At 45.6% G+C, this 23,816-nt stretch overlaps 1 protein-coding gene across 1 annotated transcript in view; it reads left to right on the top strand.

The window, feature by feature from the left end:
• The first annotated feature begins 6,358 nt into the window (after window positions 1-6,358).
• The window catches only part of PRKX (protein kinase cAMP-dependent X-linked catalytic subunit), a 199,074-nt gene continuing 181,616 nt past the window's right edge, over window positions 6,359-23,816 (top strand). The window contains exon 1 of the mRNA XM_088451658.1: window positions 6,359-7,145. Coding sequence (XP_088307784.1) covers window positions 6,950-7,145 — 196 coding nt within the window. The 5' untranslated portion in view covers window positions 6,359-6,949. The remainder of the gene's footprint in view (window positions 7,146-23,816) is intronic.

The following is a 23,816-nucleotide window of genomic DNA, read 5'->3' on the forward strand; positions in this document are numbered from 1 at the left end:
AATGGGTGACTGGTGTGTGTGTGTGTGTATGAGGGACAATGGGTGACTGGTGTGTGTGTGTATGAGGGACAATGGGTGACTGGTGTGTGTGTGTGTGTGTATGAGGGACAATGGGTGAGACGTGTGTGTATTTGTGCATGTGTGTCTGGGGTCACCACCAGCAATGCCATAATACAGAAGGCAGGTTCGACATCTGTGCCCACAATTGCGGGGTGGCTCTACCAAATGCCACAGATCCTTATTTGAGGGTCAGGAATAAATGCTAAGCAGATCCAATCAGGGCTCAGCATGTGCTCATATGATTTTGGCACTCAAATATTTTAGGGCAATATTTCAGTCCTCTCAAGATTAAAAATGTTATTACTCCTATCATGTGGGGGCATATTTTTTTTTACCTCTCTGTGCCAATGGAAGGGGGGGCCCTTTTAAAATTTTGCTATGGGGCCCACAAAGTTCTAGATACGCCCCTGAAGCTGACTGCTGTTTTTATTAACTTTTGCATTGCCTGCTGTTTATAGGATTATAGGAATTTGAAAACTTCATTCAATTTATTAAAGAAAATGAGCTGAACTTTAAAGATATGTTAATTACAGTTTATTAAAGATATTCAATAAAAATAATTGTTCAGAAAAGAGCAACCACCACTTATAATATTTGTGCCATAAAAACCCCCCAAAACTACCATACAGGTTTAACAGGAAGTTAGTTAAGCCTGCGTACCTCAATTCATGTATTTCTTATGTGTAATTTATCCAATTTTGATGCATTTCACTGTTCTTTGTCTACCTGCTAAATGCAATGTATTACAAATTCAGATATACACATGACATCAGGATAAAGGCTTAAGCCTAGAATAGCCAGTCCAATTAATGGATCCTTAATAGCTATTCTGTATGTAAGGAATGTACAGTACTCTTGACATGCATCTCAAGAAATGCATGCTGGATATAGTTATTATATGTTACAGGTGACTAGTAAAAATACACTAACTTGATAATGACCATGATTGTGTGACATTCATTATGTTAGTCATGGTGTGCTTAAATGCATCAGTCTAAAATATCTTTTATAACTCATTATCTCTCTGAAGTTATTTAGACTACAGTATAAATGGTCTAAAACTGGGTACACATGGTACGATGTGTACCCAGCGATGCGATCCACAATCTGACGGACAAAATATTGGGCAGTCCCCACACACGGAGCATTCCTGTGCCCGACCGCCATAAATGCCGGCCCCCCCTCCACCCCACGTAGACCAGCATGGGATCGTTCGTCGATTCTCCAGATCTCTTATTCATGCAGGAAGATTTGGAGGAGCGATGGACGGCTACACGGGAGCGTGCAGCGGACTATATCATGCCCACACACGGAATAAAATAGCTGCGATATTGTTCCAACCCGTCGGATCAGGGTTGGATTCCTTCTAAAGCCCGTATGTGAAAAAAAAAAAAAAATGAACCCATTGATTTGGCCAATACATGACTAGCAAGCAATTTTAGTAGCCAATTTGATTGTGGAGATGTTGCTTGTAGCCTTAATTCCTTTTTTAGGTTATAACTTTTTAAAGTAAACATGAAGGGAATTTAGAGAGTTTTGTGTATATTTTACTCCCCTTTCACTGTGCATCTACTGTAGGTAGGTACTAAAAGCAGCTAGATCATTGTTGCCTAATCTCTTTTAAATTAGCACAGTGTCACGGCTGCCGACACTTGAGACTCCTGGGAGGAGGCAGGCCTACTAGGCACAATAAACTGGGGTGGCTTTAGGAATGACCTTTTCATGAAATCTCGATAGCACAAAATAAAAGTAAATAGAATTTATTCACAGGAGAAATCACATAAAGTCTCAACAACACTGAGGATCAAATAAGCAATAATGAGTATAGGAGAAAACCCCCCATATAGTCTTTAACACAGAAAAGTTAATATGATAGGGAACCCCGAGTCCAGTATGAGGCTAACACCTCAGGATGGTATAGAGGAGCTTCACCTGGGTGGAACCCTGTAGTGATGGAGATCCAGAGCAGAGTGAGCCCTGTGATGCTGTGAGCTTGAAGCAGGGTTGAGCCCTGTGATGCGATGAAGTCGGAGAAGGATTGAGCCCTGTGATGCGATGAAGTCGGAGCAGGGTTGAGCCCTGGGATGCGGTGAAGTCGGAGCAGGGTTGAGCCCTGGGATGCGGTGAAGTCGGAGCAGGGTTGAGCCCTGGGATGCGGTGAAGTCGGAGCAGGGTTGAGCCCTGGGATGCGGTGAAGTCGGAGCAGGGTTGAGCCCTGGGATGCGGTGAGGTCGGAGCAGGGTTGGGCCCTGGGATGCGGTGAGGTCGGAGCAGGGTTGAGCCCTGGGATGCGGTGAGGTCGGAGCAGGGTTGAGCCCTGGGATGCGGTGAAGTCGGAGCAGGGTTGAGCCCTGGGATGCGGTGAGGTCGGAGCAGGGTTGAGCCCTGGGATGCGGTGAGGTCGGAGCAGGGTTGAGCCCTGGGATGCGGTGAGGTCGGAGCAGGGTTGAGCCCTGGGATGCGGTGAAGTCGGAGCAGGGTTGAGCCCTGGGATGCGGTGAGGTCGGAGCAGGGTTGAGCCCTGGGATGCGGTGAGGTCGGAGCAGGGTTGAGCCCTGGGATGCGGTGAGGTCGGAGCAGGGTTGAGCCCTGGGATGCGGTGAGGTCGGAGCAGGGTTGAGCCCTGGGATGCGGTGAGGTCGGAGCAGGGTTGAGTAATCTATCTTTATGTACTAAAATAGTCGCAGTCCTGACACACAGCAGCAGCAATGAATTGCATATGTAGTGTCCAGGTACAGCAGACCACCGATGTTGACAGTGCAGTACAGGGCCCATGTGCAACGCACACCCTGTACTCATTATAGATACAACTATGCAAGTAACTGTGGTTGTGTGGTACAGAGGATAGAGAGTACAGGACAGATTTATTTGGGGTACACACTTGAATGACAAATTGATAGATCGGCCAACCTATCTAAGGATTTGTCAAGGTTATGCACGAACAACCTTGTGCATACACACTTACCAATCGGCCACCCAATATGTCTGGCCAGAAGAACCAGCTGTGAGGTCATTATCGCTTGTTCCTGCGACCAGAACGAGTTGGTCATGTGTACATAGAAGCATATGTGAAAGATATTTTTCAGATATATCGCATATGTCGTGCTGCAATTTGGATCTCATATTGAGAGTCGACAGCAACTGATTCCAAATGCAAATGTCACACCTAGAATCAACTCCAGACCTTTTACCTGCTTAATTGATAATGAAATAACGAGGGAATAGCCCACACCTGTCCATGAAATAGCTTTTGAGTTGATAGTCCCATTACTTTTGGCCCCTTGAAAAGTGGGAGGCACATATAGAAACCGTTGTAATTCCTACACCGTTCACCTGATTTGGATGTAATTACCCTCAAATTAAATCTGAAAGTCTGCAGTTAAAGCACATCTTGTTTGTTTCATTTCAAAGCCATTGTGGTGGTGAATAGAGGCCAAAATATAAAAATTCTGTCAATGTCCCAATATTTATGCACCTGACTGTATCGGCAAAAGATGTCTTTCACATATGTATATTTTGCGTACAAACTGCTAGATAGACTGAACACTATAGCCTTCATTGGCTGTACAAACGATATATCGCCTAGGGTGTACCCAGCTTTAGGTGGGATCTTCAATAAGAAAAAAAAAAAAGAAAAAACCTTATTACTAGTTACAGTTGGAAAGGGCCGTAACTAGGGATGCTGTTGCAGAGCAGGATGTCCTGGGGACGGAACCAGCCGCCACCGGAATCTGCATTTGTCGGGCACCTACTGTGCTGCCGTTACTAGCGTTGCGCCGAGTGAGTCCTTTCCTAGCTCCCCCCCGCCTGGCATGGGTGTAGTGTGGGCGGTCACTTGAGCAGAGAAACAGGGTGCATCCAGCAGTAATATTTTTTCATAGGCAGATGCAGTCTAGGGACCAGGGCTCAATGTCTCTGGACTTGCAATATTACATGCTAGCCCCCTGACAGTGTGGCTTGTTTCCTTGAACTGGCCCCTCCTCAGGGGCCAGTCTCCTGCTTACATTGCTACAGATCCACCCCTCTCCTTCCTGTTGCTCCCTGTTCTTTTCTTTCCTCCCCTCTCCACCCTAGGTTCTCATTTCCTCCTCCTTCCTGCCCCATCTGTTCCCCTCTCCTGGGTTCTCTCCCCTCACACAGCTCCAAACTCCCCTCCCCATTCGCAATACCCCCAACACCCTCCTTCCCCACACAAATTTCCATTTTCTGCTTCTGCAGCATCCTGTTCCATAGTGCCTAGTATTTGGAGGAGGTGTCGGGAGTCAGTCGCAGCAGGGCGGCATCTGGTTTCGCAGGCATGGAAGACCTTGAAGAGCAGTCAGTTAGTGACAGTGAGATTGGCAGCCAGGTGATTGCGGTCACTGTGACCCAAACCTATGGAAGAGGCATTACCTTGTGGAAATGTGTAAGGGCCATTACTGTATGGCATAATGTGTAAGGGGCATTACTGTGTGGCATAATGTGTAAGGGGCATTACTGTGTGGCATAATGTGTAAAGTGCTCTACTGTGTGGCATAATGTGAATAAGGAGTACTACTGTGCAGTGTAATGTGAATAAGGTTGCACTACTGTATGACATAATTTGAATTGGGGGGTACTATTGTGGGGCCATGCCTCTTCCTCCCACAAGACCCTATCCCTTTTTTGGGTAGGCAATGTCCCTATCTAAAATGTAAAGGGGGGGGGGGGCGCACCAATGCTCTTTCTGGCACACGGCACCCAAATTATTAGTTACAGCTCTGTATTTGGATGCCAGATTAGCAAAATGATGGCTGCAAGCTTTTACGAGCAGGGCCCTCTACCCTCTTGTGCTTCTCCCTGCTTTAGTTTCTTCTACTTCTTACTCACCACTAGGGCACCTAACACTTGGTTGCTTATGCTGTGTTGCTTATCTGGGTGTTATGGTCGGTAATGTGGCAATATATATTATCCATGTCCTGGATTGTATTGTTCTGTAAGTCGCTTGTCAATAATTAGTTTATTTACTTTGTAAGGCACTGCGGAACACTTGTGGCACCATATAAATAAATAATAATATCCTCCCTTTAATTTGGTACACAGCTGGCTGACTTCAAATCTCTATTTCACCTGGTTTTATTCAGCCATGGAACCTGTGCAATTGATGTGTCCCGAATTAAAGGGATAATATAGCAAGCCTAGATAGGATTCAATTCTCAAGTGGCACACATATAATTAAATAAGCAAAAATAGTATTGCTAAGAAGATTGTGATACTAGCAGTAAATTCTCTGGGACTGTAAAAACAGCCCACTCCAAGTAAATACAAACTTAACCCACTACTAAAAAGTTATTTTTTTTTTCTAGCAACTACATTTTCTTTTGGAATAATGGATATACGTTAATTTATTGCTAAATGGTGTTCTTATAATTACATTTTAAAGTTAAAGCAATAGCTAAAGAGATACAGACGAGAAAGGTTCCTGCAGAATATGTTTATATAATTAATAATAATCCAGTATATATAACCAGGCTGTGTAGAACTGATGTGCACACATTTTTAAAGGTCTTAAAAAATATGTTCAAAGTAATACGACTATGGATACTGGCTGGGGAATCTGTAGACATCATACAATCACCTACCAGGCTGCATAATGTATATATGCTGCTGACAGCAGCAACGTGTAGAAGTAGTAGCGCTCCTGGACTAACTACAAAAATAACCTGAGACGCCAGCACCCAATGAAAACTCACCTCTCATCCTAATATAGCAGAACTCTGAGAGCTGCGTTGTCATTGGTGGGCGCAAACACGAAGACACACAATAAACTGTGAGTGTATATGAGCTGCCCTACCCTCCCACTCACACAGGGACGGCTCCAGAGCTCCGACTGACATATTGGGCAGCTGCCGCCTATAAAGAATAAGGGCGGCCCGTGAGGCGGGACAGGGAGGGCGCTCAGTCACGCCCCAGTAACACGTAGCCCGCCTACTGGTGTCCTCAGCACCCGGCTGAGCGAGAACAGAAACAAAGCAGTAGCGAGACTGCAGCAGGGAGCGGGCGGGGTGACAGGGGGCGGGTCACACGGACATGTAACTGGAGTGTAAGTGGGCGGGACCTGGAGACCAGGGTCTGCCTGTAGGCGGTTCCATGCGGCCATATGACAGGGGATAGGCATGTCCATCTGCATGGAGACCACGCGTGTGGGCGTGTTACTGTAGCGGATGGGCTGTGCCTTGCCCCGCTGGGTGTGTCAGGGGCGTCACTAGGCAGCGCAGGACCCGCCCCTGTTGGCAGCTTCCCTTGTGTAGACGAGCCGCAGTTTGAATGTGCGGGGAAGAGGCGGAGACAGCAACAAAGTGGTGAAACGGGCACAGAAAGTAGCAGAATCCCTCTACTATCGGGCACTGTCCGGCGCCGCTGTGGCCCCGGAACCCACGCCCCTTACACTGCTGTGCCCCCGGCTCCTCACCCCCACCCAAACACCGCCGTGCCCTCAACTCTACACTGCACGGGACGTAGCCGCCACCACGGGGCACTAAGACCTAGCTCGGACGCCGGCCGCCCAGAGCCAGTGCAGGGGCCGCTGCAGTCCCGGGTCGCTGTGATGTTCGAGGACGCGGAGAGCCCCAGTGCCTCATACACGGAATAGACGCAGCAGTGCCAGCACCAGACACAATGCCGGCTGACAGCTCCTCCAGAGTGAACCGAGCTGGCAGTGCCACCTGCCCGCACCGGGGGCTCCTCTCATCCGCACAGTGAGACTCCGATTGCCCCGTATCCTGCTACCAGGAGCTGCCAGCGAGAGGATCGCTGTCCCCGGACTCACATGGTGCAAGTTACCGACACTCTCAGTGGAGACACTCACCCTCATTGAGTCTCCGTGTTGCCCATTGTGCCGCTCATTGCTCCGACCACTCGCCAGGCTCCGATGGAGGCAGCCGCAACTGGGTCAGTGAAAGCCAGGTCCGGCTCCAGAAGTGCTGGGAAGGGGAGCTGTGATGGGGGTGTCGCCAGCCCCAGCTCTGGGTGCCTCGGGCTGACTGCATGTGGCCGCAGCTCACCCCCCTGCCCTGAGTTGCAGCATCAGTACAAGTTGGATGACTTTGACACCGTGGCTACTGTGGGTGAGTGTCAGGGTGTGCTGGCTCCTTACTGTAATAATGTGGGTGAGTGTCAGGATGTAACCCCCCCCTTCCATGCTATATAACTGTGGGTGACTGTCAGGACATGGTCCCCCATACTCTAATACTCTGGCTGTTGGGGTGTACACCTCCCCTTTCATATGCTTTAATACTGCAGTTGAGTGTAAGGGGGTTCACCCCCCCCCTTCCATACTGGAATACTCTTGATAGAGTGTCAAGGTGTACTCCCCCCTCCCTCCCCATAACTGAGCACTGACTTCCACTGAATTGTAAGATGGAATTCCTGTTCCAAAAGATATTCTTCATCAACCTGTTTTGTGTGACATAATGGAATATTTGAATATACACAGTTCTCAATATAGGCTAATCAATGAGTTTCAAACTGGAAATACTGGCATGTTTACATGTCAACTAAAACTTTACCTCTGGTACCTTACTCGACATTTCATCTGTACATTCTTAAAAACATGTCTGACTGGCTTCTGATTAGCCTCCAAACCCCTAAATATTTTTTTTCCATATATAATACGATTATATTTTATTGTCAAGTGTTTGCTTGCTCTGGTGGGAAAATGGTTATTTTCTTTCTTCTGCTGGTTACTGTTCCACAGATGGTTCTATTTTAATTTTTTTTAGCTACAGTACAAATGTTAAACTAAATACATGGGTGGAAAATGTCCAAGTGTTTTAGGTGCCTGTGTTGCTTGGCTAATAGGAATAATGTTCAAATTATTTTATGCATAAAATGTAGTGCTGCAATATATCTATGATTAAGTAATGAGGTTCCTCTCTCTTTGTCAGTGTTGAGCAGACACTAATGTCAAATAAATAAAACTACAGATATGTCCTCATACATCTCTTCTCAATACACCACATGGCATTGGATGCCTGGCGTGAGTGAGTTGCCAGGTTCTGTGCGACTGCTACCGTCAGGTCACAATGTGATGTGATTGGGACGCACAATGAGACTGTGCTGATTAATTTGATATGTGGCACTTGTATATTTGTGTGCGACTGAGTCTGTATACCAAGCATAACGGACCTTGGGGTTGAATAAAGCTGCTGCATTGTAGCATTTCATATATAGATTCACAGGGGTAAATTTACTAAAGTGAGACTTTTTAGAAGTGGAGATGTTGCCCATAGCAACCAATCAGATTGTAGTTATTATCTTCTAGCAGGTGCTAGTTAAATGTAATGAAGAATCTGATTGATTGCTATGGGCAACATCTCCACTTCTAAAAACTTTCTTACTTTAGTAAATATACCCACAGAGACTCAGTCGCACATATATATATACAAGTGTCACATAGCAAATTAATTAGCGCAGTCTCCTGGTGCATCCTAGTACATCACATTGTGACTAATGCTGCGTAGACACACGCAGCGATAATACTGGGCGATTTGAACGATAACTATGTCGTGCATATCGTTATCGTTCAAATCATTCACTGATCGTCTAGGTTTTGGCCCCTGCCAATTACTGAACGATCAACGATGCGCGGGCACGTATGGGCGATAGCGATATCACGCATCGTCCCTGCATGCTGGACAAACCTGCTCGATATCGAGCGGGTTAGCGGGTCGCTATGGTTGCTGGCAAGTTGGTGGTGTGTTGGATGATCTATATAGATCATCCAACACACCAGGGAGGGTGCAGTACGATCTGCCAGCGATATTGTATCGCTGGCAGATTGCTACTTGTGTATGCACCATAAGACACATTTTTGGCAACAAAAAAAAGATGCAAAATAGATTCCTGTTGCTAGCAGAGTAGCACGGGACCTGGTGCGCAGAGACTCGCTGTTTGACGTGTCTGCAGCAATGATGTATGAGGACACATGTATGTTGTGAATGTAAACTCCATAATTGTTCTTTAATTTGAGATATGCAGTTAGTCTGGATGATTGCTTCAGTTATTCTTAGTTGAGGAGATTAACTTGTTTTCAGTGGTAAAGAAACAGACCAAAATTCCCCTCTAGTTGTATAAGACCATTGTATGTACCAAAATAAAATCTAGTGTGCACTTTTTTTTTTTTTGTACTGTAAATGTTTTATTTCCATGTTTTACTATTTTATAATTTGTGGATAGACTGCTACATTTCTACTGACAAGCATAGGCATATTTATAATGGGTGCATAGTGCACACAGGATCAACACTGCACACCCTGCACCCAGAGTATACATACCTTGCTCCGACAAGCGGGTCCGTCCTCCTCCGTGCCACAATATTCTCAGTGACATCTTTGGAAAGATGGCAGCACTCAGTGACAGCAAAGACTGGCACTGTGCCAGAGTCTTTGCTCTCTAAAGGTGCGTATCCACTACGCAATTAAACAGGCTGATTGAACGATAATGACATCGTTATCGCTCAATCACTTGTTAATCGTCCGCAAATCGTGCAGTTTAAAGTAAAAAACGACCAGCGGTGTACGTGCCCGCTGGTCGTTTTTGACATCTATCATCGCCCGAACATGCTGGTCAACCTGATGATAACATCAGGTTGAGCATGTACGGGGATGATTGATGTGCCTACACTGAACCACTGAACGTTCAGTGTAGACACATCATAGACTGTGAAACGACTGCACGATTACAATGTCGTAGTCATGCTCTCGTTTCACAGTTGGCAAGTGGATGTGCGGCATAAGTCACACGCGCCATCTTCCGGAATATCACTGGGAAAGATGGCGCAGTGGAGGAGGAAGGACACACTTGCTGGAACCAGGTAAGTTGCCTGGTTGGGGGGTCAATTGAGGGTGTCTGTTGCATACGGGCATCCTTGGGTGTTAATATGCCTCTGCTGGCAAAGTATGAAAATGGCCCTAATTAGAATAATTAGTAACTACTTGTGAATTTAACTGGAACTATTTTGAAATATCAAAATCACTTGTTAACATTTTTTTAGTATAATGTCAGCTATTCACTATTATGTAACACAAATTTGCAGATGTAAAAAAATGTTTGCATTTTCTTAGAGCAGTGGATCTCAAATCCAGTCCTCAGGAGAAAGGGGCAGATGTACTATAGCTTTACTTATCATGCCGCTATTGCTTTGTAATTAACATCTCTGCCGCCAGAATGGGGGAGAGAAAAATACCCTCTCTGGCGATCTGTGCATGACCCTCAGTGCATCAACCTATGTGTTGTGTCCTCCAGGCCGGTCCAACTGCGCATGTGCGAGATTTTACTAACTTTGAGATCTCATGCGCAGCCTGAGACCCCCAAAGAAGCCACTCGGCTGCCGCAGGTTAGCACACATACAGCAGGTAATCTTGCCGATATGTGAAAAAACGATAAGCCACATAAGTGCTCTTATTGGTCCCTATTTAACAACGAAGCATAACCCCTTTAGCGCTCGCTAAAGGGGTTATGCCACCCTTTCTGGATTTAACACACATCGGTAATCTAAGATTACCGCTGTTTGTCAAGCATCACTCTCACCATCTTTTAGATGGTGAGAGCGATGCGCTCCCCATTGCTGGTAATGGAGACCTGGCAGTGCCTTTCGGGCTTCAGCAAAGCCTTTCAGGACTGCCGGGTCCCCGTGTTATGCACATGCACAGACGGACCATGTGCATTACACCGCACCCCGTCACTGGCAGCGTCAGGCTGCCAGAGGACCTCGCCGAGGACAAAGACTTTGCAGGACCTCGCCGGAGGGGTAAGTATTGGTAAATACCAGTAAATTTTTCATTATTATCACAGCGATCCTAAATGAAAAATTCCACCTGCATTTGTCTTCGTTGTTAAATAGGGCCATTATTTTTTAATAGCATCTGAATGATGGAGAAATTGTTAGATATTTGCAGATAATGTAGAGAAAGTGATTTTTTTTTTTCTCTACATTATCTGCTTTCATACATACCGAGGTTAAAGGTGCATTTGGCACTTACCACCTTTTTTTTTACATTTCCCCCAAAATAACTGCCTATCTTCCACATCTTCTTGCTGGAGTACAGGTGCACTTGAACGAGCATCAACCTGGGATTTTTCTCAGTGTAAACTGATCCACCCAGGTCCAGTGACGCGGGGATCCAACTCGTGTAGCTTTCAGGATTGGACACGGGTCATTCCGATGTCACCCTGCAGTGTAAACTGCACGATCCAGGTCACGATGACCCCGGTTGTGCCACATGCTACCTGATTGGCTGGCTTCAGTGGCGCTTGGAGATTACATAATCTCTAAGCGTCCACTGTAATGCTGGAAGAGCCGGGTCACTGCAGGCGCCGCAGTGTAAAAAGTGTCTGATCCGGGTTGCAAATGTGTTTCAAATCCTGGGTTTTGTTGTAAAATTGGTGTATGACACATTTTAAAAGATCCACAGGTGGTGGTACATTTTTTTTTTTTCCTTGTGATTCTGTGAGGAGACCTATAAACCATGGACTGTCAGTGTGTCCTGAGAACTGGATTTGAGAAGTACCCCCTTAGAGTGTATACAAAAATACATTTTACCTCTGGTAGCCTACAAGGCTGTAAATAATACAATTTGTCTTGGTTACTATTGCAAATTTAGTAAGACCTGCTTTTAAATATATAATATTACATGTAGCTACAGATAAATATTTATCTTATTCAGTTAGGTCCATATGTATTTGGACATTAACACAATTTTGACTCCGTACACCACAACAGTGGATTTAAGATGCAATTGAAGTGCAGACTTCAAAAATATATTGTGTGTTTGTTATATAACAAAACTATTGTATGAAAAGTTTAGGAATTTGCAACCATTTTTATACACAGTCCCTTATTTTCAAGGCTCAAATGTAATTGGACAAATTAACATAATCATAAATAAAATGTACATTTTTTTTAGTACTAGTTTGAGAATTCTTTGCAGGTAATGTCTGCCTGAAGTCTGGCAACAATGGTCATCACCAATTGCTGAGTTTTCTCCTTTGTTATTGCTTTGCTAGGCCTTTCCTGCAGCTGTCTTCGGTTGTTTGTATGTCTTTCTGCCTTTAGTTTTGTCTTCAGCAAGTGAAGTTGAGATCAGGTGATTGACACCGCCATTGCAGATTATGGGCCTCTTATCAAATTGTTTTATCATTCACAACCACTCGTTGCGTATGATAAATGGTGCTCAAGCCAATCAGCTCCAAACTGTCAATTATCAAACAAATGCCAGTTGGGAGCTGATTGGTTGGATCACCATTATCAAACTCAAATCTCCTGCTTTTACAGTGTGTTTTTTGTCATTGTCCATCTGTACTGTAAAGTGCTGTCCAATCAACTTTGCTGAATTTGGCTGAATCTGAACCGACAGTATATCCTTATACACTTTAGAATTCATCTGGCTGCTTCTGATTTCTGTCACATTAAATATCACTAATGATCCAGTGCCTTTGGAAACCATCCATCCTAATGCCATTACACTGCCTCCACTGTATTTTCATTTTTTCAAATGATGTGGTATACTTTGGATCATGAGCCATTCCAAGCCTTCTCCATACTTTTTTTTTTTTTTTTCTTTCCATCATCATTCTGGTACAGGTTGATCTTCGTTTCATCTCTCCAAAGAATGCTGATCCAGAACTGGGCTGGCTTTATTAGACTTTTTTTTTTGTTTTTCTAGTTTGGCTTTTTATTGTTGAGGCTTATTAATATTTGAAATAACAAAGGAATATCTCAAACCTGTCCATAGAACAGCTTTGAGTCAATTGTCCTATAACTTTTGGTCAGTTGAAAAAGAGAGAGCTACTGTACATATTAAACAGTTGTAATTCCTAAATCCTTCCTCCAATTTGAATGTGGATACCCTCAAATTAAAGCTGATAGTCTGCACTGTAAAACCATATTCATTATATAACAACTGTGAATATGTTTTGGTAAACAGCTAAAAAAACAATTTGTAATAGTGTCCAAATACTGTATATATAGACCTTTCTGCTCTATTACATTTGTTGTGCCTCCATTTATTTTGTCTTTAAATATATAACTAGTGAATGAACCACGTCAGCCACCCCATCCCATTATACATACCCCCCCTATTCACGGTCCTCTTCTGTCCCACCATTGCGTCTGTGGTTTTTGTCATGCATATTAGATGTGAAGTTCATGCTGCAGCCACAAATAGGTCATCACACACACATACAATACTGTACAGTATATGAGGACAGATTACCACTGTTGCCTTACTTGAAATAATTGAAGAGGCGAGTGGATGAAGGTGTTCTGTAACAATTTTCTAAAAAAATTGTTTTGTTTTTTTTAAGGATGAAGGTTTTATGACTTGGGGATCATAGTAACTATGTTATTTTAAATGTTGGTAGTCTATTTACTGATATATTTTGTGGATAAAAGTGCTATGTCCAATTCTTAAGTAAGTTTTTAGTGGATAATTTATCTTTAACTGTTATGTTTAGAAGAAACCGATATTAACACCTTGATTGAAATCACCTCTTCAATAATTTTGATAAAGATGCAACAGATTTTATGCCTTATGGTTGCGCATATAGCAGCAATTTACTGTAGGCTGTACATCAGAAGTTTTCCTGCACATTGCTATGGTGGTGTGATGCAAAACTTAGATATTGATGGCTGTAATGTGTCATTAACATATTCATTTAGTCTCCATAGAGCTAAATGAATATAATAGTTTATTGGCTCATTGTACGGCTTTTAACTATTGGACCACTCATTGCTCTGTCATATTTCACTCATGGGGGTCAATTCAGTTAGTTATGTGGGAGACGAGTTGCCATTGTAAAGGAGTGGAAACGCTGCCATTGGCTCTGCAACTGCCCCCCTAGTGGCCCTATATCATCCTGACTAGTTAAATATTGTACACAGCCCTATGGGGCTGTGAACAAAAAGCCACAAGTCCGACTGTACTGTAAGTGCAGCATACAGCCACACATATTCTCAAATGCGACTAAAGGTGCCTACACACTTGGTGATGTGCTCCCGATCCGACGATGTGTCCGATTTCCCCTTGAACTCTCCCCAGCAGTCGTGGGCATGATTTGGTGTTAAAAAAAACTGTACAATGTGACAAATGATCTATCGTGCCTCCTAACTATTCCAGTGCATTGTGACTGAGATTGGCAAATCTGCCCTACAGCACAGCAGATCTGAAGATGCGATGTATGACCAGCATGTACGCGCATCGTGATCGTGGGTGGAAACTCACGATTTGGGCATATTTTACATGATTTGTCAGAATCTGGCAAATCGTGTAAAAAATCGCCAATTGTGTAGGCACCTTTTAGTCCTGCCTAATTGAATAGATACAATGGAATGATTTAGGAAGTTATTAATAACATTTTGGGACCAAATCAATTACACAAGCTGCTACTATAACGACTTCTGGCAATAACGCAAGATGTGTCTCACTCATTTTCTGCTTACAACCTGTGGAGATATGAGCAGAACTGACCTATTGTAATTCCTGTAGTGTATTGTTCACTCTAGCACCCTGTACCTGTCACAACCTGTTCAGCTTCTCTTTCCTGTCTGTGGTGTCGCATTGGTGCTTCTAGCACACTCAGCTGATGCAACAGACTGCTGAGATACAGACTAGAGTGTGCTAGATGCACCAGAGCAGGGAGCGACACCCCAGGCAGGAAAAAGGAACTGCACAAGTTGTGACAGGTGCAGGGAGCTAGAATGTACAATATTTTTTATTAAATCAGCATTGAAACTACAAGACTAGTTGCCATGTGTCAGTTGGAGGCAGAAATCTATCCCTAGTAAGAACAGGCAGGGCCCCCCTGGACTAGTTCAATTTGAATGTGTTTGGGCCAGCTGACAACCTGCAGACACACATTACATAGATGTGTCTGGTTGCCAAGAGGCAGACAGAGGATCCTGATAAACATACTAGGTGACCGGCCAGGATTGTCTGCCTGCTTTTCAGCCATTGGACACACCCAAGGGGTGTGCGGAAGCACAGTTACTGGGCATGACCTTCTTATGCCAGTAGTGCACTGGTGGATGGCACTAGTCATTCACCAATCAAGATAGAGGGAGATTTTTGCTGTGGTGAATATCTCCATGCCATTCACCAATTGATTCAAGAAACTGTCACATGGCCTGTACAGCGTGAAGAGCTCCTGGAGGTGTAAATAAAGGGAGATGGCAGGGGGCTGATGGTCTCATCCTAAAAGTCAAAATTTGCCAAAGGCTCTAGTGTGTGTGCAAACTGAGTATGATGCCTGAGGGTTACCTGATAAAAATCAGTTGGATAATTTTCTAGCATGCTTGGAAACCTAGTCAGCAGATAAACACCTGAGTATTTGGCAAACTGCACAAACAAGCTTCGTTGTGATTTGGCTGATTGGCCTGAGCTACCGTATAAATGGCTAGACTGTGTGTGTATGTCGCCAAATTCAAAAAGCACCATATCCGCTTAATTTATGCTAGGTCACAATGTACCTCCACTGGGTTACAAACCAAATAAATCTGTGCCATTGTTTTATACTCAACAGATGAGACAATCCCTTATTCCTTATCTGACTTTTAATAGCTATTGGGCATTATATCACACTGTTCTTAAATAGCGAACTAAAATGTCAAGTGCAGGGCAACACATTCCAAAATAAGTCCAGGTTCATTTTTGAAGACGATTTTGTTAAAGTTAAACAACATTTTGAAGTGAAATCACACAGTGCAAACATTAAACTGTTCAACAAAATAAAACTTGTTTTCATTCTGCACCTAACCTAAAAAATACCACTGATACTCCATTTGACAGATCTCCTGCTGGCTGTAATAGTGCAAGATTGAGATTTTGGGGAATATTTACTAAACAACGGCTTTGACCTTAAAATGTAAAGTTCCACTAATAGTTAATGAAATTTTGAGGTTAAACCCACTAAGAACCAAGTCTCCACTTCATAAGTGAAGAAAAAAAAACACACCCTCCACAAGAGAGAAAATTGCTACAGATGCCTAGCAGCGCTTCATTCCAATGAGAAGCTTACAGGGAAGGGTATTTGATTAAGCTGTTAGAACTTGGGGAAAAAACATTAAAGGACATCCCACAATAAAGTATCAGGGATTTTGGTTGAGGGTATTGCCTAAATATGACCTTAGTCATAGCTGCCAATGCAGATGAAAGAGTTCATATACATGTTTTTAAAAAAAAAGAATTGTGTATTGAAGCAAGATTTTCATTGCACTATTTTAATTGTTAGGACTTTATTTTGCTTCCTTTTTCATTTCGTATGGTATCATTGTGTTATATAGTGGCTAGTGCCAAAGTATGGTGGTGTTCATGCAAACAAGGCTCATAAAGAACTGCAGTAACAAGCATATACAGCTGTTAGGAGCAGGGCCGCCATCAGGGGGGGACTGCCGGGACTCTTGTACCGGGTCGACGAGATATGCATCGGGTGGCGGCATGCAGGGAGAAAGATCATTCATCAGCGCGGTGACATATCAACTATGGACTGGAGCCGGCCGTGAGCTGTGATTGGCTCGCGGAACGGCAGCCAATCAGGAGCAGTAGCTCCTGATCAGCCAATGAGGAGCGGCCGATCCTGATTGGCTGCTGTCCCGAGAGCTGTGATTGGCTCACAGGACGGCAGCCAATCAGAAACAGCTGCTCCTGATCAGCCAATCAGGAGCGACTGCTCCTGGTTGGCTGATCAGGAGCTGCTGCTTCCGACTGGCTGCCGTTCCGCGAGATAATCACAGTTCACTCCTGGTTCCAGTCCATGGTTAATATGTCACAGCGCTGATGATCTTTCTCCCTGCCTGCCGCCGCCCGGTGCATTCCTCGTCACTGCCAGCCGGGCCCCCTTCTGTCAGGACAGAAGAACAGGTAAGCAGGTATGCTGATCCTGCCCCGTGCCCCCCCTCTCTTGTTCAGCCAGCCTTCCCTGCAGTCCAGCCAGCCTGCCTTCCCTACCCACCCCCGTCCAGCCAGCCTGCCTTCCCTGCCCCCCCCAGTCCAGCCAGCCTGCCTTCCCTGCCCCCCCCAGTCCAGCCAGCCTGCCTTCCCTGCCCCCCCCAGTCCAGCCAGCCTGCCTTCCCTGCCCCCGCCAGTCCAGCCAGCCTGCCTTCCCTGCCCCCGCCAGTCCAGCCAGCCTGCCTTCCCTGCCCCCGCCAGTCCAGCCAGCCTGCCTTCCCTGCCCCCGCCAGTCCAGCCAGCCTGCCTTCCCTGCCCCCGCCAGTCCAGCCAGCCTGCCTTCCCTGCCCCCGCCAGTCCAGCCAGCCTGCCTTCCCTGCCCCCCCCAGTCCAGCCAGCCTGCCTTCCCTGCCCCCCCCAGTCCAGCCAGGCTGCCTTCCCTGCCCCCCCCCAGTCCAGCCAGGCTGCCTTCCCTGCCCCCCCCAGTCCAGCCAGCCTGCCTGCCTTCCCTGCCCCCCCCAGTCCAGCCAGCCTGCCTGCCTTCCCTGCCCCCCCCAGTCCAGCCAGCCTGCCTGCCTTCCCTGCCCCCCCCAGTCCAGCCAGCCTGCCTGCCTTCCCTGCCCCCCCCCCAGTCCAGCCAGCCTGCCTGCCTTCCCTGCCCCCCCCAGTCCAGCCTGCCTGCCTTCCCTGCCCCCCCCCAGTCCAGCCAGCCTGCCTGCCTTCCCTTCCCCCCCAGTCCAGCCTGCCTGCCTTCCCTTCCCCCCCAGTCCAGCCTGCCTGCCTTCCCTGCCCCCCCCAGTCCAGCCTGCCTGCCTTCCCTGCCCCCCCCAGTCCAGCCAGCCTGCCTTCCCTGCCCCCCCCAGTCCAGCCAGCCTGCCTTCCCTGCCCCCCCCAGTCCAGCCAGCCTGCCTTCCCTGCCCCCCCCAGTCCAGCCAGCCTGCCTTCCCTGCCCCCCCCAGTCCAGCCAGCCTGCCTTCCCTGCCCCCCCCAGTCCAGCCAGGCTGCCTTCCCTGCCCCCCCCAGTCCAGCCAGGCTGCCTTCCCTGCCCTCCCCAGTCCAGCCAGGCTGCCTTCCCTGCCCCCCCCCCTGTCCAGCCAGGCTGCCTTCCCTGCCCCCCCCAGTCCAGCCAGGCTGCCTTCCCTGCCCCCCCCAGTCCAGCCAGGCTGCCTTCCCTGCCCCCCCCAGTCCAGCCAGGCTGCCTTCCCTGCCCCCCCCAGACCAGCCAGGCTGCCTTCCCTGCCCCTCCCTCAGTCCAGGCAGTCTTCCCTGTCCCAGTCCAGCCAGCCTTCCCTGTGCCCCCCCATGTCCATCCTGCCTGTCTGTCTGTTTTCTCTGCCCCTCCCCTACTGCCCTTTGCCCCCCCTAGTACAACCAATCTTCCCTGCCCTTTGCTACCTCAGTCCACCATTCCCAGCGCAGTGTCCCCCATGTCAAGTCTTCCCCGCCCTGTGCCACCCCCCACCACCATGTCTAGCCATCCCCTGATATAGCTTCACCCACGTTATCCACAACTCCGACCAACTCTGCCGTATACTCGGGGGGGCGGGGCCCTGGCTATTTTGTTAGTAGCGGGCCCCAGAATTTCTGATGGCAGCCCTGGTTAGGTGGCATATCTTTTATGCCTGCTACAGAGCAAATACATGCTAATAGTGTTCATTCTAGCACCCTGCACCTGTCACAACCCATGCAGTTCCTCTTTCCTACCTGGGGTGTCGCTCTCTGCTCTGATGCTTTTAGGACACTGAGGTCTGTATCTCAGCAGTTTGTTCCATCAGCCAAGTATGCTAAAAGCACTGGAGCAGAGAGCGACACCCCAGGCAGGAAAGAGGAACTGCATGGGGTGTGACAAGTGCAGGGTGCTAGCATGAACACTATGCTAATAGTGATGACTTGGTGTAAACCAGACTCGCATGCAGCTGATGAGAAGCTGGGCATATCTTGAGATGTTCAGTTCCACATATGGGCTAAGATGTGTTATTTTTGATAATACTTTTTTGAGTAGTTTATGCCTGTTTTGATAACAGCTCTGCATCAACTCGAAGGTAATAACACTTTTTTTTTTTTTTTTTAAGTGGGCTATGTATTCAGACACCACAATTTTTGATAGCCCAGTTTTTTTTTTAGTTTATAATTAAAAATTTGGGGCCAAATGTAATAGGGTGAGAGTTTATAAAATGTGAGCGTTTTCTCACACTTTTAAAACTCGTGCCAGTGTAATAGAGTCCAGGAATAAAGCAACAGAGCAAACTCGCATGTTTTTCAGACTCAAAAAAACTCTCACGATTAATAATCTCATCCAAATGTTTTCCCATTTTGAAGATAAAATTCGACCAATGTGACAGTTTACTACTAAACTCTCACATTTTCTAAACACTCACTCTATTACATTTTTAAGAGGAAATTTGGGTGCTAAGGATGTCTCCCCAGATGTTCTTGTGTTCATACTCAGACTTGTTTCCTATGTCAGCTGTTAAAACTTTCAGCAAAGTCTCAAAGTTTATGTTTCTCCTATGGACCTGTGCTTCTGGCCCAAAAGCATAGGCCCACAGGAAGAAAATAAAACTTTCAGGGCCCTCCTGCCTCCCAAAGAAATAAAATGACTTTTACAGCCTCCCTATCCAGCCCAGGCCCCACACAGGGTTCCCCCCCCCCCCAGCCAGCCAGCCAGGCAGCGCCACACTCTGTGACTGTGTTGGTCACCACTAGTGGCGGCGCGCACACACTGCCGCGGGCCCTGGTGCCGGCTGACCGTGTACTGCTCGTCTGCGTGGGCAGGCGTGACTGAAGGGGGGGACTGGAGTGGGGCTGCGCAGTGTGACCTCTGGTGTCACGTCATGCTGCGCAAGGCCGGGTTCGGGCAGCCAGGCAGCGTCTGAGTGAGCACTGCACGGCATAAGAAAAGAAAAACTAAATTGCGCAGGGATTCAAATCCCTCCAATTTTAGACCAAAATCCCGGCATCCCTCCTATCCTGGGCCCTGGGATTGGCCTTCCTATTACCATGATATGAACATTTCTCACCCTAAATGCTACCAATAATCTCATATACTCTCTCATCTACTGTCATTTTCTCATGTCTGTAATCCCTCTCATATGACTTTACCCACTTCCCATGCTACCCAGGATAGCAGCTGCATGACAATATAAATGGCATGTATGTAAACATAAAAAGCATTGCAAGATATATACAGACTTGTATTAGTAAGGACATACAACAACTGTGTTGTATGTGTTCATATTATCTGTCAGCTGATGAGGATACGTTATTGTGCAATTTAAGTGATTGGTGACGCTAATAAAATAGTTCAGCGTTGTGTGATTATTATTGTTGCTTAAGTGAACAGCAATATTATTCATTTAATCAGCAATACAGGGAAGGTACTTCCTGTGTCGATGTTTTATTCCTACATCAGGTTGCTTACATTTGTCCATGATATTTTAGCTATAGTGGGATAGTGCAGCTTTAGAGCGGGGTGGAGAATAAGCGGCCCTCCAGCTGCTGTTGAACTACACATCCCAGCTTGTTCTCAGGGCATGCTAAAACTCTGGCAGGGCATGCTGGGATGTGTAGTTCAACAGCAGCTGGAGGACCGCTTATTGACTACCCCTTATTTAGGGTTTTATTTTTTATCTTATTTTATTTTTCTGGCCAGGAGCCAGCCGCATGTGGTATAAGAGATAGATAATGTCTAGATAGACACCAGATGTTAGACAGTCAATAGTTAAAAGTTTGACAGGGACAAAAGTTAGACACACTAAAGTTCGACATGTAAAAAGGTCGACAAGGTCAAAAGTTCGATATGAAAATGGTCGACACAAAAATGGTCAACTTTTTTTCTTTTCTTTTTTTCCCCTGGTGCCAAAGCCTAACCGTCTGGGTAAGTGCCTAACCTTAACAAAAAAAAAGTCGACCATTTTTGTGTTGACCATTTTCATGTTGAACTTTTGACCCTGTCGACCTTTTGTACCTGTCTAACTATTGACTGTCGTTAACATCTGGTGTCTATCTAGACATTATCTATCTAATTACTGTCTATCTATAGTCCGGAACCCGAGCCAGCCTAAACCACAATTGATAAATATTTCTTCCCCTTTATTTGTTTGCTGTTGTCAATAGAATGTGTCCTCAGAATACTTATCCTACATTTTAATGCCCAGTTGCACCCACTCAGCTGCAAGACAAGATGCGGCTGAGGTGTACGGAAAGCAGCAAGGTCAGTCCGCGCAATGGATTTGCATTCAATTCTGAATCTGCCCATAGTATTCATTTCTTAATGTAGGGTGTCTACCTTTTGCTATCTGGGGATGTAATGAGTCTTTTTTGTGACTTCTTTCATACAATACAGGTACTTAGGCAGTTATATAGATCTTGTGTACATGCTTTAAGCCATAATAGGCATTGCAAGTTTACATTTTTATTTTTGTAATGGTGAAAGCATAAATATGTGTTTAAAAACAGTCCTCAAATAGCAGAATGCTCTTTGTAATAGTGTATCTTGTAACTGAATATTCAACCTAGAGCTGCATGGAATAATATAAATTTAGGGGCTCATAACCTATGGATTTGTGACCCTAAACATTGGTCCCCATGCTATTTAGGGTGAGTCCCCACAATCAACGCAAATCTAAGTTCTCACAAATAAATGAAATATAAACAATGTGTTTAATATGTTAATTCTTACATTATGCCAATCTGAAAGCACTTCTAAATCCCAAATTTGAGTTTTTCAGTTATGAACCATAAATCATACTTTTGGGTGCTGCTCCTGGTCGCCCGGAATAGCATTCATGTCTCGTGTAGGCTGACCCATGTCCACCTGGCGCCGCCCACCTCCCAAGTAAAGTGGGTTGTCCGGATGGCTGATGACGCAATTCAATCTGAATAGCCACAACCCTGCTTTAGGATACCGACTCCACGATGATGTGATCACTCAGTCTCACCCTGCTGTGCCGACCTGGCTGCCATGGATACATTGTTCAGTATAAAACCAACTTTTTGCAGCTCAGGTAAAGGGTTTTTACCTCCCCACTCGAATACAAACAGTTGTGACTCTTCCACTATTAAAAGCAGCATATGTTTACCTGTTAACACTGCAGTTATGCAAATTAATATGACTCTACATTCACTGCCACTGCAATCATAATACCCTTTTCCAATGCCAACAATAACCCGGGTTTTTGCACCTGAGCGCGAAGGAAACCGGGTTATTTTGCTGTGTGAAAGGGCAGGGTTGACCCGGCATTTCAACCCTGGTCATGAACGCGGGTTCAACATGGCTCGTGAAGCAGTGTGATCAAGTAACCCGGGACCCGTTCTCTGCATAGGAAGAACCGGCGCTTGGAGATGAGCTAATCTCCAAGCTCCGGCTTATCATGTGACGCCAATGGCGTCATCGACCTGGAATTCGTGTTGGGTCGGGCCGTCTGTCTGACAGGGGTCTCAGCCGGGCCACTCCTAGGATGGACGCATAAACATCATCCCGGGTGCAACCTGGCAAACTAGTGGAAAAGGGGTATAAGTAATACAATGACAGCGCTATACAAAGATAAATGGAGAAGAGTAATTTAAAAAGCATTCAATATTTAATACTGCATATATATAAAAACACAAGGCATATTTGTATCTACTCAAGACATAAAAAATAAATAAAATGTCCTTATAATCATAAGCGGGACAGTGTCATCGGTGTAAGTCCTTTGAGCATGCTCATAAAGTTCTCATATATGAGGATAATGAAGTATTTAGCCGGAACACATAAGCTGTTTAGCTACTTGAAGTTGGTATCACCTGCTCTGTGTAGAGTGCATATAGGTCCAAATAGCGATGGTCCAATGGTGCTGGAGTCCAACATAACAATGTATTGAGGTCCCTTCTAACAGGAACGTGCTGGAAATGTCCGTTGGTCAGCAGTTCCATAGGGCAAAATGGATAATTCCTTGTAAAAACCGGCTACTACATATGAAACCCCTCTCTTTATTGCCTCCTCTTGCCCCGTTATACTTACCCCCTCATCCCACATTCCATGCCCTCTTCTCTCCTGCCGCATTGTTGTGCACTTTTATGTCACACCTAATGTACACTGAGCACACAATAGGAGTTGTGCATATTAGGTTTGACATGCACATGCCACAGTAGTAATAGGTCATCACACAAACGTGCATGATGGCCTAAGTTAGATCAGGGTCCAATTTTATAATAAAACATGAGCATGGGAGCACCCTCCTACGCTCAGTCAATCTGTCATTTACCCTCCCAGATTTTAAGCTTGTGCTTAAAATTTTTTTTCTTCTTTTCCTTCAAGCCTACACCTATCCTTCTGTTTATCCAGCCTTTGTTTTCCACAGCTCTGCCCCTCGCTCTCTTTGTTCCTACCCATATTCTCTCTGGAACGTAAGCTCACACAAGCAGGGCCCTCTTCCTATTGTCTTCTCTAGGTAATTATGTAAACTGTGGGTCCTAATTATAGATTTGTGCAATGTGTGTGTCTGTAAACTAGTCTATGTAATGTTTTTACAGATATTTGTTGTATGCTATCCCCTATGTATGGTGATACAGAATCTTTGTGGCAACATATAAATAAAAGATAATCTAATTATTAGACTCTAAATTGTAGACAACAAATGTGTAATTAAAAATGTAAGCACTTAAAAAATGTGCATTATTAATCAAAGCTGATTCATAATCATAATATGGGTCCTGGCCAATAAAAGTAAACAATTTATGCCTTAATTACAAAGTTCTATACTACTGATTCCTTAATACAAATATAGGGGCATATGCAATTAGGCCTGATGATTACCGTGCTGGGAAAAATCTGGGTTTAACTCCCAGAGCTATTAAATTATTTAGCATTTT

This window comes from Taudactylus pleione, unplaced genomic scaffold (genome assembly GCF_031769625.1).
Source record: "Taudactylus pleione unplaced genomic scaffold, aTauple2 ptg000026l, whole genome shotgun sequence".
Lineage (NCBI taxonomy): Eukaryota > Metazoa > Chordata > Amphibia > Anura > Myobatrachidae > Taudactylus > Taudactylus pleione.